Source organism: Orycteropus afer, unplaced genomic scaffold (assembly GCF_000298275.1).
Source record: "Orycteropus afer afer isolate SDZICR_OR568_19922 unplaced genomic scaffold, OryAfe1.0 scaffold00064, whole genome shotgun sequence".
In the NCBI taxonomy this organism is placed as follows: Eukaryota; Metazoa; Chordata; class Mammalia; order Tubulidentata; family Orycteropodidae; genus Orycteropus; species Orycteropus afer.
The window spans coordinates 10,767,131-10,784,244 of NW_006921651.1; the positions used below are offsets into that span (position 1 = coordinate 10,767,131).

A 17,114-nucleotide genomic window follows, 5' to 3' on the forward strand; every position below is an offset into this window, starting at 1 on the left:
GGGAAAGACCCTCAACAAGACGGATCGACACAGCAGCTGTGACGAGAGGCTCAAACACGGCAACAATTGTGAGGATGGTGCTGGACCAGGCAGTGTTTCGTTCTGCTGTACACAGGGTCACTAGGAGTCAGAACCTAACAACAACAATGCTTACTGTAATGACCCTTGTGGTGCAACAATTAAGAGCTCAGTTGCTAACCAAAATGTTGGCAGTTTGAACCCATCCAGTGGTTCAACAGTGGAAAGTCCTAGCCATCTCCTTCCATAAAGATTACAGCCAAGAACACTCCATTGGGCAATTCTACCCTGTCACATGGGGTCGCTATGAGTCAAAAATTGACTTGATGGCACCTAACAACAATGTTTGTTGAACACCTACTTTGTGCTAGACTCTGGCAGGCACTGAAATGTTGTGCTGAATGAGACACAGCTCTGCTTTCATGGGGCTGACACAGACGAGGAGGACAGGAAGCAGGGGATGGTGGGAGAGTGCCAGGGGACGGCCTTTTCCTGCTGTTCACGTTTCATGAGAATAAGGTACTCCTAATGGAGCACGTGGAGCTCATAGTTGACATTGCACCATTGCCCTGAACACTCTCAGTGGGAGGTGACATCAGCACAGGCCAGTGATGACTTGTGGAGCCCTTCAGATCACAGCAGGGACTGCTTCAAGCATTTACCATTTAATCTAGCAGGAAGAAGCACAGGCTCCAAAGTCAGGCTGTCTTGGCTCAAAATTCAGTTCCGCCATTTACTAGCTGTGTGCCCTTGGACAAAAATTATATAACTTCCTTATGTGTAAAATGGGTAGTTGAGAGAATCAAGATAAATTAATATCTGTGAAACACACAGGAGAGTATAGTACCTTAAATACATTTGCCATTATTGTTATTTGTATATATTTAAATATTGCATGTGTGTGTATGTGTGTATAGAAAATATTCATGCACACGCACCCATAGGAGGTGGCATTTACCTTCAGTATGGCATGCTCTTTCACCTCCACCTTTTGTCCTAGCAAGTGAAGCCTTGATAACCAGGCAAAAGGCTCTGGTCCCCAAGCCTACGTTATGAAATAACTTTTTGAACATGTAAGAAATCTGTTCCTTGGAATAGGTGTCCATCTTTCTTACACACCCTGTTTGCCAAGGCAAACCAGATTGTAGGGCTGCAGTCAAGTTCAGGTTCTTCACACTATCTAGAGTCCATCATGAGCTGACCAATGCTGGAGGGATTGACTATAGAGTCCGCCCAGAAGAGGGTGGAGCAGAGGCCCTTCTGAGGGGCAGGCTTCATTCTGCAAAAAACATAATCCAGAGCTGCAAACTCTAGCAGCAAAAGGAAGCAGGGTTGGGGAGATGTTATATTGTTGGCTTTGAAGATGGAGGAAAGGGGACTATGAGCCAAGGAATGTGAGTGGCCTCTAAAAGTTGAAAAAGTCAAGGAAAGGAATTATCTTCTAGTCTCCAGGTAGGAACACAGCCCTGCTGACACATGAATTTTATTTATTCCAGTGAGAACCCTGTTGGCCTCCTGAACTTTGGAACTGTGAAATAATAAATAGGTGTTGTCTTAAGTCTCTAAGTTTGTGGTGATCTGTTATGGCAGCAACAGGAAACTAATGCTTGGCCTCATCCCTGATGTTTCCATCTTTACATGCACTTCATTTGTTTCCACTAGATTTAAACCCATGTCTTTCCCTCATACCTACCTTCTGGGTCCATCTTTGGACTCAAGTTGTTGAGGACTCCACCTGACATGGAGTAGATGCTCAGTGTTGGTTGAACCAGTGAATGGATGAAGTACATTTGAGCTGATGTACATGATGAGCTCTCCTGGTAAAGTACCAGAAGAGCGTGCTTTAGGTAGGAGAGACAGCAAGTACAAAGGCCCTGACAGGAGAAAGACGGACAGGTTTGAAAAACAGAATGAGGGTCTCCCGTGGCTGGAACAGAGTGGACGAGTTGGAGAGCGTAGAAGATGATGTCATGGACAGAGGCCAGGGCACAGTGATATAGGGACTTTTGACTATATTTTGGAATTTGTGTTTTATTCTGAGTTTATTGCAATGGGAAACCATGCATGGTGGGCATTTGATTTCTTATTGTTTTGCAGAAAACGGTCGTGATCTGATTTGTACTTTTAAAAGATCATCAGCTGTCGTGTAGAAAACGGACTAGCAGGTGGGGAGAGAGAAAGACTAGTTAGGACCTTGTTGCAGCAGTGTAGGTGAGTAAGGCTCTCACTGTGCAGAGCAGTTAGAGGAGCAGGCAAAGGCAGGAGGACAAGCAGGTGGCAGGCGACTGCACTTGAGCAAGAGCTTGAGCTCTGGAATCAGAACCCAAGCCTGTCATTGAACCTGGCCAGAAGATTTACTGTGTGGAACTCTGAGCAAGATACTGGTCTTGTTTCTTTAGCTCTAACATGCAGACAGGGGTAGATACTACTTCAAAAAGTTACTATAAGGTGCAATGCAACAATGTGCGTAAGGTATTTAAGACCGGGCCCAGCAAAGAGATACACAATAAATAACAATGAGAATTATATCATATATTAATCAGATTAAAATTAACGTTCATGTGCACTCAAGTCCAAGGAATTGCAGGAAGGTCCCTGGAGGTTACTCGAGGGTAGCGGTCAAGCAGCCAGGGCCCGGTGTATCTGAGCGGCAGCTGGGCAGCCTTCCTCCTCTTCCCCTTCCTGCCCCCTCCCCTTTCTTGCTAGGGCAGCAGCCAGGAACAAAGCCCCAGGGGCTGGGGAGGTGGTTTGGCCAGCTGGCACTCACACTCCCTCCCACACCAGCTCTCCAAGGCTGAGTAGCCCAATCATTTCCCCACCGCCTTTCCCAACGCCCTCTCCACTTCGCGCTGCCTTTTGGTGGCTGATCAGAGTTACCTAGTTTCCCAAGGAGCGGGGCGCACGTGGCGCGAAGCCGCTCCTCTCTGGTGCCGACTGATGGCGCGGAGCCCGGGGCCGTGCGGGGAGCTGGGCCAGCAGTCCGGGCCCGCGAGGGGCTCTCACTTCCCTTCCCAAACGGCTGCGGGTGCAGGTGCCGCGGGCCGAGCCCCGCAGGCGGGGCGGGCCCTTTGGACACGCCCTCGCGGCGAGTCCTCGCTGCCCGGCGAGAGGAAGCGCCAGAGCGGCGGCTGGTCCTGCGCGGAGCCGGGCCACCACTCCGGCCCCACGCGCAGGGACGCCGCCGGGTTCCCGCACCTGGCACCGGGCACGCCGCGAGCCGGGGATGTGAGCTGCTCCCCCGCGGCATGGCAGCCTCAGGTGGGTCGGCAGGGGCCAGGGCCTCTCTAGATCCTTCCCGCCCGCGCTCTCCTACCTCCTCTCTCCCGCTCTCTTCGCCCACCCACCTCCTTGGAGCGCGCCCCTTCTCTCAATGCATTTTGCTTCTCCTATGGGGCGATCTTGCGTTCCTTTCCTCGGTTCTTTTCTCTGTTTCTGTTGCAAACTTCCCACCTCAACTTTTCCACTCCTCGATTGTCGCGCAATTCTCTTCAGCCTGGACCTGACCTCTCCTCGCCCCCTGCCTTCTGGGTCTCTTTTCCTATTTTTCACTGGCCCTCAGAGGTTCTGAATCGTTCCCTTGCCTCCAACTGTGTAACTGAGACAAGTTCAAAGAAGGCAAGAGCTAACTTGCCTGTGCCAGCGAAAGGCTTCGCTTAAGGCCGCATAAGACCAATAGGGGGCGCTCAGACAGTCCTAGGTCGGTGCCGGGAAGACAGAGGCAGCTCTTGGGCCACCTTCCCAGACCCATCTTCCTCTACCCATCCGAGGCTTTGTGTTTTCCGCCTAGAATTTTGCTAGGAACTTAGGAACACTATTCCCAGTTTAGGTTTACCTTTCCTGTGTCCTTTGCAGAACTTTGGGAGAATAGGGAGAGTTTAAAGCCGCTGGAGAATGTACCCATTGAAAGGTGCTAGGAACTTTTTCTGGTTAATCTTGGGTTGTCTGTGGCCCATGGGAGCATACAGTTGGCAAGTCACATACTCACTAATTGTAGGTACTAAGGTTGGGCAATCTACTTCCGTAGTGATACTGCCTCGGGGAGGGGTCGTCGTGAGTAGGGTCTGACTCGATGGCAAATAACAACAACAACAACAACAACGAGCACTTAAGGATCCATGGCCTGCAGTGGTTAAAGTGCTCAGCTGCCAATCGAAGGGTCGGTGGTTCGGAACCCACCAGCTGCTGCCCAAGCTGTAAAGCCTTGGAAATCATACCAGGCAGTTCTACTCTGTCCTATAGGGTCTCACTGAGTTGGAGTGGACTTACCAGCAATGAGTTTTTAATGAACACTTACTATTCATTTCAATGAATGTTATGCACCTAATTCATTCTCAGTGGTGATGAGGACACACCTAGTCCCTTCTCTCAAAGAGTTTATGGTCTTGTGATGGAAAATGATAAGAAAACAGGTAATTACTAGATGAGAAGATAGAGTTACTTTGTTTGAAAAATGAACTTCTGTTTAGCCCAATTTATGATGTTTTAGTAGGGATAACATGTGAAAATAAGATGCAAAAGCCTCTTGAAAAATAAAATAGAATCTTCTAGTAGATGCTAGAATGAAGAGCCAGCTCTTCAAAGCTCCTTTGAGGCCTAGCCTTTCACCCAAATCACAATTAAAAAACCAAAAACAGATCCCCTGACTCGAGCCTGGTAATTGGTGCTTTGGAAGCATGGGTATAAAAAGGCTAATGGTGACAGTTCTATTAGATTTGGTAACCTCACTCATTATTTAAGGGGGCCAGGAAGAGAGCCCATGCATGGCTCTCTAGCTGGGCTCTGGAGGTTAGAAGAAATTGTGTTGTGAATAAGAAGTCCCTGGGGTTGTCATGAGTTGGAATTGATTCAATGGCAACTCGTTTGGTCTTTGGTAATAGTAGGGAGTCCCTGTGTGGTGCAAAAAAGTGCTAACTGAAAGGTTGGAGGTTTGATTCCACTCAGACTTGGCAGAAAGCCCTGGTTGGTGATCTGGAAAATCAACCGTTGAAAACGCTGGGGAGCACAGTTCTACTCTGATGCATAGGGAGTTGCCATGAGTGGGAACTGGCTCAAAAGCAACTGTTTTTTGTTGTTGCTGTTGTTGTTGTAGGCTCATGGTCCACTCATTCCATTTGGAAGCCAAAGCAGAGTTATTTAGAGGAAATTCATTCATCTGACAAATATTTATTGCATGCCTACTATTGCCAGACACTGTTCTAGGTACTGGTAAACAAAAAGCCATGCTTCTGTGCAGTGTACAGTGTCGTGGGACAAGGCAGACAGTACATTTAATAAAGAAAATGCATGGTCTGATCTGTGCTATGGCAAAACAGTAGAGAGGGGTAAGGGAAATTGGGGTTACAATTTTAAATCAGGTGGCCAGGTGACGCCTCATGGAGAAAGCAGCATTTGAGGACAGATGTGAAGGAAAGGAGGGAGAGAGATATGTGGGGGAAGAGTGTTCCAAGCAGAGTGTCCAGAGCAAGTGAAGGAGCAGGGAGAAGAAGTAGGAGATAAGGTCAGAGGAGGAACCAGTGAAGCTCCTACTTCCTTCCATGGCTGGGAACAGGCCGGGGCTGCTGAGTCCAGGGAACAGCAAACCAGAAGGGCTTTGGGGCAGAAGAAGCAGAGATATCCACCTTTGTCCAGTGTCCCCTGTACCTTGATCCAGTGGACATGACTAATGGGGCTAGGAGATGTGCTTCTGTTTGGATGAGGTCCCTAGCTCAGCGGGCAATCCCAGGGCTATTTATGGGCTCTAGTGGCTTCTGTAGACATCTGCACTGGTTAGAATGTCAGATCCTCTTGTTAGCAGCATCCTCTGTGCTGAGACACCACTCCAGGTGCTGCGTGTGGGAGTTGGGCCTCTGGGGTCCCTGGGGATGCCTGAAGTCTGGAGGTACAGGGACCCATGGGAACATGTCACAGTGGCCAGAGCAGTGCTTCTCACTGAGATGCTGTAGGCTCAGGAGTCATCCAGGCAACCCTACTCCTTGTTCAAAACTGCTTTATTGAGATAGGATTCACTTACCATACAATTCGCCTGTTTAAAGTGTACAGTTTTGTGGCTTTTAGTGTTTCACAGCCATGTGCAACCATCACCAGTTTTCAAGCTCCATCACAGTGACCCAGAACAGGTAAACGGGGTGCCAGAGTCGCTGCAGACTAAATAAATGGTCTGGGGGGGTGGCTGCAGAAGCTCCGTGGAACACTTTCTCAGTTCTGTTCTGAGGTGGACCCGGAATTTTTCAAGAGAATCTTTCTTTCAGTCACTGTGTACCATCACTGTCACTCCCTGATGCCACCAGCTAGCCCCTTCCTCTTCTGTCACCTATTCCTTTGCCCTTCCTTCCAAGGCCAAGCCTGTTCTTTAAGCCCTACAGCGACGAAGACCCTTCTTCATTCTGCTTGGATTTGCAGGCATCTTGTTGGTTTGTGTATTTAGTTTCCCTTAATAAACTAACCAAATAAAAAAAGAAAAAGTGATTTTTCACATGTGGAGGAATGACTTCTGGCTAGAGGAAGGGATTTATTATTGAAGGAAGGGACGTCCTCCAAACAAGGAAAGCTGCTGACTAAGCATTTAGCTGTATGCTGTTCCTCGGCACGTAATGGAGGAACTCTAACTTCCACTACCCACCAGCCACTCCTCAGAAGGAAGCTTGGGCAATCTACTTCTGTAGTGATACCGCCTCGGGAACCCAAGGAGGGGTTGCTGAGTCGGATCCGACTTGATGCCAGTAACTTTGAGTTGAGGTGGACTTTTTCATAACTTCCCCAGCTTTCAGTTTCAACAGTACAGCACAATTCAGGAAGATGGTGGATTTCATTGTCTACGTTTACACTGAGGCAAAATTTGTATGTGGTTCTGAAGTCACACTGCAGCTTGGTGACCAAATAGGTTGTGATATTAACTACCCTGCAACACTTCCCATTTCCTTTTCAAGTACTTTTGCTCCAAGGAAATTGAATGTAACACCAGAACTCCAGGAATGAGGCATTTGAATAACTTTTTTTTTTTTTTCCCCACAGAGAAGAGGCTAATCCCTTAAGTGTTTTTTATGTAATTGTATTTTTAATAACCTTTTAATTTTACAATAGTTCTAAATTTACAGAAAAACTGCGAAGATAGTACAGAAAGTTTCCCATATATTCCACATGCATTTTCCCCTATAATTAACATCTTACATTAGCGTGGTGCATTTCTTAGAATTAAGGATAGGTTATTATTAACTGAAGTCTACACTTTATTCAGATTTCCTTAGTTTTTACATAATGTCCTTTCTCTGTCCCTGGATGCCATCTGGGATCTTATGTCACATTTAGTAGTCATGTTTCCTTAGATTCTTCTTGGCTGTGACTTTTTCAAATTTTCCTTATTTTTCGATGACCATGACAAGTTTGAGAAGTACTGGTCGGATGTGTGTTCCTAAGTTGCCTAGCTTTTCTCAGTTTTAGGTTAAGGTTATGTCTTTGGAGAAACATCCTAGAGATGAAGTGCCATTTTCATCATATCAAGGATACTTGGTACCAGCATGACTTATTCACTGCAGATACTGACCATGTTACCTGGCTGAGGCAGCGGTTACCAGGTTTCTCTCACTGTGAACTTATTCACTGCAGATACTGACCGTGGTTACCTGGCTGAGGCAGTGATTACCAGGTTTCTCACTGTGAACTTATTCTGTATCCCCCTCCTTCCATGCTGAACTCTTTGGAAGGAACCTCCTGTACATAGCCCACACTTAAGGAGTTGGGACTATCTGCATAAATACTTGGAATTCTTCTGAATGAAAGATTTGTCTCCTTTCTCCAATTTATTTATTTAATCATCTCTTTATATCAGTATTCACTCATGGATATTTATACTTTGAGCTATATATAATCCAATAATGTATTTTGCTGCTCAAATAGTCTCGACTTTGGCTGTTGGGAGCTCTGAGTTGGTTCCTACATTCCTTTGACCTACCCTATCACTGTGGTTTTGTTTGAGCACTTCCTTACTTTTTGGCACTGTAAGATGTTCCAGGCTTGTGTATATTTTCTGCCCTGCTCCTACAACTAGGTCCCTGGCTGATGAAAACGCTTTGTCCTTGACTAGTAAGCTAGAGATGGGTGTTTTGAACTTACCCAGCTCCACCACGGAAGAAAGTTCCGGAGATCCACTTCCTATGAAGTTCTCCTCTGTAATACATGGGGTGGCCTTGAGTTGGAATGGACTCAATGGCATTTTTTTTTTTTTCTTTTTTTAGGTCCTAGAATCAGCCATCTCCTCAAGGAGCACTGGTTCCTTTTATGTTGTTATGTGCCGTTGAGTCAGACCCGACTGATAGCGACCCCTCTTTGAGTTTCTGAGGTAGTATTACTACAGAAGTAGATTGCCCCATCTTCCTTCTGAGAAGTGGCTGGTGGGTTTGAACCGCCAGCCTTCTGGTTAGCAGTCAAGTGCCTTAGGCACTATGCTACCAGAGCTCCTGGTTCCTTTTATAGGAGAATGCTATTAGAAACCAAGGGCACTAGATGTATTTTAATGATATTTTCTAAATTATGTTCTACATTTCCTTGACTTTTTAAATCAGGTTTAGCTTACAGAGTTAAGAATATGAGCTTTGGAGTCAGGTGAACTGGTTCAAATCCCTGCTCCAGCACTCAGTGTGATAGTGGGCAGCTGCTGAATGTCCCTGTCTATAAAATAGTATATACTTTTAGGGTTGTTCTGAGGATTAAATGAGAGAATGCACGTGAGACACTTAGCAGTGTGACTGGCACTGGGCCAGTGCCGAAGATATGTAGCTGATATCAATTTAAGTTGTCCTTGATGAGTCAGGCTTTTTAATGAAGAGCTGGTATAGTTACGTGCTTTAAATAGAGGAACAGGAAATGGCGAGGTAGCATCCAGGGTGAAATGAGTGCTTAGTTCCTCAGTGGCCATAGAGCTTGTCATGTTGTTTGTGGACCACTGCTTCCTTTTCTTAAAGGTGGACTCAATTGCTCATGGCCACATGGTCTCCAGGGTAGTGTGTGATGTCACTGCTTTTCTACTGGGTCAATCAGTGCTCAAAGACCCTTGTTAAGTGTACTTCATATGCTCTCGGAAATCATTTTCTTCCCTCTTCACTTCTTTGCCATCTCTTGCCAACTCTTTTGAAAGACATTACCTGCAGTTTCTTTACCACTAATGTATCCGATCATAGTTAGCCCATTCTGACATCTTATTATCCTTCTAGCTCATTTTTCCAGATGGTTGGCCAATATGTGCTGGTATATTTGGGTATTTGTGGCTACTGTTTCTTACTTTTGTACTTTTAACTGAATTCTGAGCACAGTATCACTAACACTGCATCCTTAATGTTATAATGCATTTAAACTCTTATACATTTACATGGATCATGTTCATAAACACTCTTCTGCAATGACACTTCACATTTAAAAGAACATTTGTCTCTTGAGATAAACCAGCCATGTAGGAAGGAGGGACAGAAGGAAGCTGACTATATTCTGATACCTTAACTCTACTTTTCTCAGTGCAAGCTCCATAGTTATGTAGGCATGGCAATTTTATGCCTCCTATAATCCTGAAATTATTTTTCTATTGAGGTACAACAAATAATGTCCAAGTAGAAAAAAATCCAATCAGCAAAGATAATATTTTATGAAAGGTTACAACATTGGTACATGAAAATTTTGTTCTTAACTTGATAAACTATGGTATTAGGATAAGCATTTCAAGAACAGGACGATTTTACCCATAATCGAGGAGACAGGGCATGCTCAGAATTGTGTTCTCTGACATTACAAATGTCCATGGCAGTGTCATGAATTGCTGACTGTCTTTCTCCAGTTCTATATTGCCTTCTAATACTGACTATTTTTTTTTTTTTTACTGTGATTGACTGAAAGTTTAGAGAGCAAATTTGTTTTCGAACAGTTCATACATATTGTGCTTCATGACATTGATTGCAGTCCCCCACAGCGTAACAGCTCTCTTCCCAGTTCCTCCTTGTGGTTACCTTTTCCCTGTGTCCTTCTTTTCTGTGCATTCGTGCCTTCTGAGCTATCTCCCTGTGTAAATGCTGCCCTGCTGATCTCCCATGGTTGATTGTTCTAAGGAGTGTACCTACCTGGTGTAATTGTTCACCTTGTAGGCCTATCTACCATTTGGCTGGAAGCTACGGGAGTGAGTTCAGTTCCAGGCCCAAAGGATGATTAGGGGCCCCAGTTTGGGGGGTTTTACCAGTCTCTATCAGACCGATAAGTCTTTTTTATGATTTTGACTTGTTCCACATTTTTCTCCCACTCTATCCAGGATCTCCTATTCTGATCCCTTTCCGGTGGTTGACAGTGGTAGCTGGGCGTCATCTAGTTCTTCTGGTCTCAGGGTCATGTAGGCTGAGGTTTGCATGGTCCACTAGTCCCTTGGACTAATTGTTTCCATATGTCTTCGATTTTCTTCATTCTTCTTTGCTCTGAACAAAGAGAGACCAATTGTTGCATCTTAGATGGCCACTTGCAAGCTTTTAAGACCCCAAAGTTGCTACTCACCAAAGTAGGACGTAGAATAATGTTTTTGTGTAGTATATTATGCCAGTTGAGCTTGATGTTCTTTGTGAATATGGTCTCAAGCCTACGGGCCCAGTGATTCACTCCCTCAAGGTGTTTGGCTGTGGCTAAGCTTTGGTGGCATAGTGCCTAAGGCACTTGACTGCTAACCAGAAGGCTGGTGATTCAAACCCACCAGCCACTCCTCGGAAAGAAGGTTGGGCAATCTACTCCTGTAGTGATACCACCTTGGGAACCCAAGGAGGGGTTGCTGTGAGTCAGATACGACTCGATGTCAATGAATTTGGAGTGTTTTTTTTTTTTTTTTTAAAGAAGTTATCATAACTTTGACCCATTAGCTCTATTATATATATGGACATTCTTATAGCACGTACAAATATGTATGTAGAACTATCATCTGCCAAACATATATGAGGATGGGTATTTTCCCTTTTTCCTACTCATACCTGATAATTTAGCCTGTGAAACTATAGATCAATGTTTGTTATTACTGATAATGCAGTATTGTAGATGTAAAAATGTTTACCTTTTTTGTCTGTACCTCTTGTGCACCTCTCTGTATTTCTTTTCGTTGGTGTTATTGTGCTAGTCACTTGCTTTGGTATATTGCCTTTTTCTTCATTCAAATCAATATGTATCTCTTACCTATCTAGCAATTTTCCCCCTCCTCCTCACCCATCCCTGTAACTAACAACAGAAATTTCCTTCCATATGTAGACCTTTTCTTGACTAGGGGACTCATACGATATTTGTACTTCTGTGATTGACTTATTTCATTCAGCATAATGTCCCTCAAGTTCATCCACATTATGAAGTGTTTCACAGATGCTTCATTATTCTTTAGTGTTCATTGTATTCCATTGCATAGTTTGGTTATTCATCTGTTGATGCACACCTAGGTGGTTTCCATCTCTTCGCTATTGTGAATAGTGCTGTGATGAATGTGGGTGTGCATATGTGTTTTTGTGTCCTGGTTCTCACTTCTTTAGGATATATACCTAATAATGGGATTGCTGGACCAAGTGGTATTTTTATTTCCAACTTTTAAGAAAGCATCATACCATTTTCCACCATGGTTGTACCATTTTACATTCTCACCAGCAGTGCTAATACTGACTTCCTTGAAAATGTACCTACCTTACCTTTAGAACTACTCCTAGGCTGACCATCTTGCTCTTGCTATAAGCTCTGTTGAGTTTTGTTTTAGCTCTGGATTAGGGCTCCACCAAACCAGGGGCCCCAAGAATGAAGCTCCAAGTGTTTGTTTTATTATTTGCTGTATTATTTTTCCAGGACTGCTGTAACAAATTGCCACAAATTTGGCATCTTAAAACAATAGAATTTTACTCTCTAACAATTCTGCAGACCAGAAGTCCAAAAGCAAGGTGCTAACAGGGTTGGTTCCCTCTGGAGGCCCTGAGGAAGAATCTGTCCCATGCCTCACTCCTAACTTCTGGTAGCTTCTGGCCACCCTTGGTGCTCCTTGGCTTGTGACTACCTAACTTTAATCTCTGTCGTTGTCTTCACATGACTTTCTTCTCTCTGTGTCTTGGTGTCTTCTCCTTTTCTGTTTCTTAAGGACACTCATCATTGGATTTAGAGTTCACAGCTCTGGTAGCATAGTGGCTAAGTCATTTGACTGCTAACCAGAAGGCTGGCAGTTCAAACCCACCAGCCACTCCTCGGAAGGAAGATGGGGCAATCTACTCCTGTAGTGATACTGCCTCAGAAACCCAAGGAGGGGTCGCTATGAGTCAGGTCCGACTCGATGGCACATAACAACAACAACAACAACCTAAACCAGCATGATCTTATCTCTTAATCCATACCTTAATCATATCAGCAAAGACTCTTCCTCCAAATAAGATCACATTCTGACATACTGGGTGGGCATATCTTTTGGGGGCCCAATTCAACCCACTATATTTGCTGTTGTTGTTATGCACATCAAGTCGTCTCTGACTCATAGAGACCCCTCGGGTTTCCAAGGAAGTATCACTACGGATGTAGATTGCCCCATCTTCCTTCTGAGGAGTGGCTGGTGGGTTTGAACCACCAACCTTCTGGTTAGCAGTCAAGTGCCTTAGGCATTATACCACCAGAGCTCCCACTGTATTTACTAGTTAAGAAAATTTAGTAATGTCCTAGGAGAAGGTAGAACTATATTGGGTTTCCTTACTTCCGTTTCATAGTTCATATGTTGTTTTTGATTTCAACTATAGCGGAGGGTGAGGGCAGGAAAAAGGATTCCTTCTGTGATCTTTTCAGAACTTGGTACCTCCAGGTCTTGTCCCAGTCCTGCCTCTCATCTTTTCCCTGGGAACCATTCAGGAATGAAACATGGTCCAGGGCTCCTGTTTAATGGTGGCCACAATCCACAACTTTCCATGGTTCCCAAGCTTCACAAAATTTAACCAACTTTCTTCTCTGAGTAGAAGAATAATTCCTGTGTGCTGCTGCATGGAAACTTCTCTGAGTTCATTCTTCCAAATCATTTAGAATAGTTTGTTGAATTAGTGGCAAGATGAGGACAGTGGTAACTGTTTCCGTAAGAGCCAGACTTCTTTAAACTTTGATGATTGGAAGATAATTATTTATAAGATTCTTGACAGAGTTCATGCTGGGAGGCAGCAAGTAGATTGCAGAGAGAACTATGTGGGAATTGGGGCACAATTTGAGTTTCAGTCCTGGCTGGACTGCTAATCTGCTGAGTGTGAATGTAAGCAAGTCCCTTAATCTTCTCAGATGGTGTTTCTTTTGTTTGTAAATGAGGAGTTTGGGCCAAGTGATCCCTACATACTCCCTTCTGACTCAGTGCTACCCTGAGTCTTTCATTCTGTTTCCGACTTTTGTGCTTTATGAGAGGAAGAAGAAAACGTATGTTGTGGACCAAGTGTGGTGAGAAATACCTTATAAACAATATTGTATAGGCCAAAGCATTAATTCTACCACAGTTACCATTTACATTAACACATGATTTATATTAATCTGAGGGTATTCACACCAGCTACCAATTACTGAGGGTGTACTACATGCCAAGCACTAGGTTTAGCACTTTAAATGAAATATCTGGCTTAATTCTCATGAAACACTGAAAAGAATTGCCATTACATTTCTATTTACAGGTGAACAACCTGAGGTTTAGAAGATTTAAGTAACTTGCCCCAAGTTATAGAGCTAATACATCTGATTCTAGACCTTGCTCATAACCATTATATTTGGGAAAGAGCCAGGTGGTGAAAGGTCAAACTGTCTGACTTCAGATTCTGACTCTGCCACTGTGAACTTTGGGCAAGTTACTGACCTGCCTCCATTCTGTTTTATTTGTTTGTTTGTTTGTTTTTGAGAATGTACACAGCAGAACCAATGCAACAATTTCTACGTGTACAGTTCACTGACACTAATTACGTTCTGCACGTTGTGCAACCATTCTCACTCTCCTTTTCCAAATTGTTCCTCTGCCATTAACATAGACTCACTGCCCCTAAGTTAGCATCTAAACTTTCAAGATGCTGTTACCAACTTGATCCCATACAGTTTTTAAAAGAGCACATGTTTGAAGCAGACATTCTTCACTAGTTAAGCTAAACTGTTTGATTTAAAGAAAACTTCAGGGGATATTTTTGGTTTAAGGTTTAAAGATTATCTCAGGGTAATAATTTCAGGGGTTCATCTAACTCCCTTGGCTCCAGAAAGTCTGGATTCTATGAGATTTTGAAATTCTGTTTTGAATTTTCCCCCTTTTGATTAGAATTATTCTATAGAATCTTTGATGAAATGGTCAATAATGGTGGGTGAAGCATAGTAAGGGGGTGCAGAGAGGGGCCCTTGCCCCCAGGCATGAGTCCAAAGGGACAACAGACAAGTTATTGAATGAAATCCCGAGTGTAACTCTCCCTAAGAGTGAGGAGGGCATTTCTGCTGACATATCACCACGTCTATTCATCTTGAAATTGGTGGGGGTGCACAATTTAGAGATTTCCTCTGGGTGCTCGTTACCCTCGTTCTGCCCCTGATGGTAGCATCCATTTCTTCTCATTTTATGGCAAATGAACCTGCCTCAGTTTTTTCATCTGTAAAATGGGACTAATAGTAGTATCTCCCTTATAGGGTTGCTATGAGGATTAAATGAGCTAGGCAATGTGCTTGGAAGAGTTCTAGCTGCTATTATTGTTGTTATCCTATTCTGCATAAGCTGTGGAGGGAAGAACATGCCAGACAGAAGTAACAGCTTGTACAAAGATCTGAGACAGCATGGACTTCTTCAGCAAAGATGGAGAGTCTGGTGTGGTTGGAACACAGACTTTAAGTGAGGGAAGAGCCTAGGCAAATATGCTGGAGGTAGTCTGTGAAAGACCGTGGGAGCCAGGCCCCTCATCTGGATGGTATGTGCTGGGGGTCATGGGAAGCCCTAAAAGGGGAAGGTGTGTTGACATGCCTCTGTACTTCATTATCTCTCAGGAGTGCTTGGAGGATGCGACATCCTCATCATCTATGGTCCAGATGCCGCAGATTGGTGTCAGTACCTCCAGGAACTCTTCTTGTCAAGTCGGCAGGTCCGCACCCAGAAGATGCTGACTCACAGACTGAGCCCCGGGGCTTCTTTCTCCGCCCAGGACTTGAGCCTCTTCCTTAGTGCCCGCTGCATCGTGGTGCTGCTGTCTGCAGAGCTGGTGCAGTACTTCTACCAGCCAGCCGCACTGCCCCTGCTGCAGCGAGCCTTCCAGCCCCCCCACCGCATGGTGAGGCTGCTCTGCGGGGTGCAGGACAGCGACGAGTTCCTGGACTTCTTTCCCGACTGGGCCCACTGGCAGGAGCTCACTTGTGATGATGAGCCTGAGATTTACGTGGCAGCCGTGAAGAAGGCCGTTTCTGAAGGTAAGGGTCTCACTGGACTGCTGGAGAGGAAGATGATACTGTCCTTTGGGTTGTGTGCTAGGGCAAAAGCCTTCTTTCCAGAATTGTCTACATCATGGAAAGACATAGGAACAATGAAATCCCTTTCCCCCCTTTTTTTTTGGCAGAAGTTAAAAAGAGAGTAGTGCAGTTGGGAGGCTCTGAGTTGGGTTGCTGGGGTTGTGAGGAGCAAGACTGCCAAGCCTTCTGCTTGCGTACTCCTTCCATTGCATCAGCACTTGACCTTAACATTTTTGTTGAAAAGGCATCACTTTTGGGTAATATGTGTGTTCTGGTTACCTAGTGGTGTTCTGATAGGAATATACCACAAATGGGATGGCCTTAACAAACAGGTTATTCTCTTACAGTTCAGGAGGCTGTAAGTCCAAGTTCAAAGTGCCAGGCTCTAGGGGCTGTGTGAAAGCCCCTCGACCTTGGGCTTCAGCTCTGCCTCTTGCTCCTGGCCCACTGAAGCTGGAGGCATCTCTTCACTCAGACAGCTGCTGGCTGCTGAGGCTGCCAAGCCCAAGGCTGACAAATAAAAAGGCACAGTCCCAATGTGACTAAACTACACGGCAGGCCATTAATTCAAGTCCATTGTAAGTCCCAGGTCGGCAGAGCATGGCAGGCTGCTGAACAACAATACAGCTACATGCAGGGTCCAAGTGTGCCATAAGCTAGAGACTATCCCTCAAGGCTTCTCCTTATATACAGGAAGCAGACCACATCCCAAAGGCAGCTACTCAGCTGCTTGTGGTAAATCCCACCATGGACTTGATTGCCAGTCTCATCATGGGGAATAACTACCACCAGCTGTCCAGTCACTCAACCAGGCCCAGCCAAGTTGACATACAAATTTAACTACCACAATGTGTATTAGTTCCCTAGGGCTGCTGTAACAAAGTACCACAAACTCGCTGACTTAAAACAACAGAAATGTATTCTCTCACACTTCTGGAGGCCAGAAGTACAAATCACTGTCTCAATAGGGACATGCTTTTTCTGAAGTCTCTAGCTGAAGAATCTTTCCTTGCCTCTTCCAGCTTCTAGAGGTTGCTGGCAGTCCTTGGTGTCTCTGACTTGTAGATTCATCACTCCAATTTTTACCTCTTTCTTTACGTGGCCTTCTCCCCTGTATTTCTGTGTCTTCTCTTCTTATAAGGATGCTAGTCACATTGATTTAGGACCTAATCCACTGTGACATCACCTTAGCTAATTACATCCACAAAGACCCTATTTCCAGATAAGGTTGCATTCTGATTCTGGGAAGGACATCAGTTTTCGAGGGATATTATTCAACCTAGTGTAATATGTTAATACGGAAACACCCCCTTCTCTACTTCCCACCAGCCTCGCTTCCGTCTTTTGCCTTGTTTCTCCTTTTAAAATGGGAAAATTCTGATCCTTTCTGCCAGGGCGGATGACTTCAGTGGCCTCAGGAAGTGTGATGTTCACCATGATTAACAGTAATGGAAGACATGTTTTGTGATGGATGCATGTTATTGCTTTTCTTCCTCTTTTTGTTTCCTATTTTTGCCTCACTGTGGGCTGAGTAAGCTATGCTTTTATTTTCTTGCATCTGAGATCTTGTATACCTGATGTCAACACAGAAGCCTGGAAAATTATGAGCTCCATGTGTTGTTGTTGTTGTTGTTATGTGC

At 44.8% G+C, this 17,114-nt stretch overlaps 1 protein-coding gene across 1 annotated transcript in view; it reads left to right on the plus strand.

Moving 5' to 3' along the window:
• The first annotated feature begins 2,955 nt into the window (after positions 1–2,955).
• Positions 2,956–17,114, plus strand: part of PIK3AP1 (phosphoinositide-3-kinase adaptor protein 1) — a 126,999-nt gene continuing 112,840 nt past the window's right edge. The window contains exons 1-2 of the mRNA XM_007940051.1: positions 2,956–3,276; positions 15,015–15,435. Of these exons, the coding sequence (XP_007938242.1) occupies positions 2,956–3,276; positions 15,015–15,435 (742 nt within the window). The remainder of the gene's footprint in view (positions 3,277–15,014; positions 15,436–17,114) is intronic.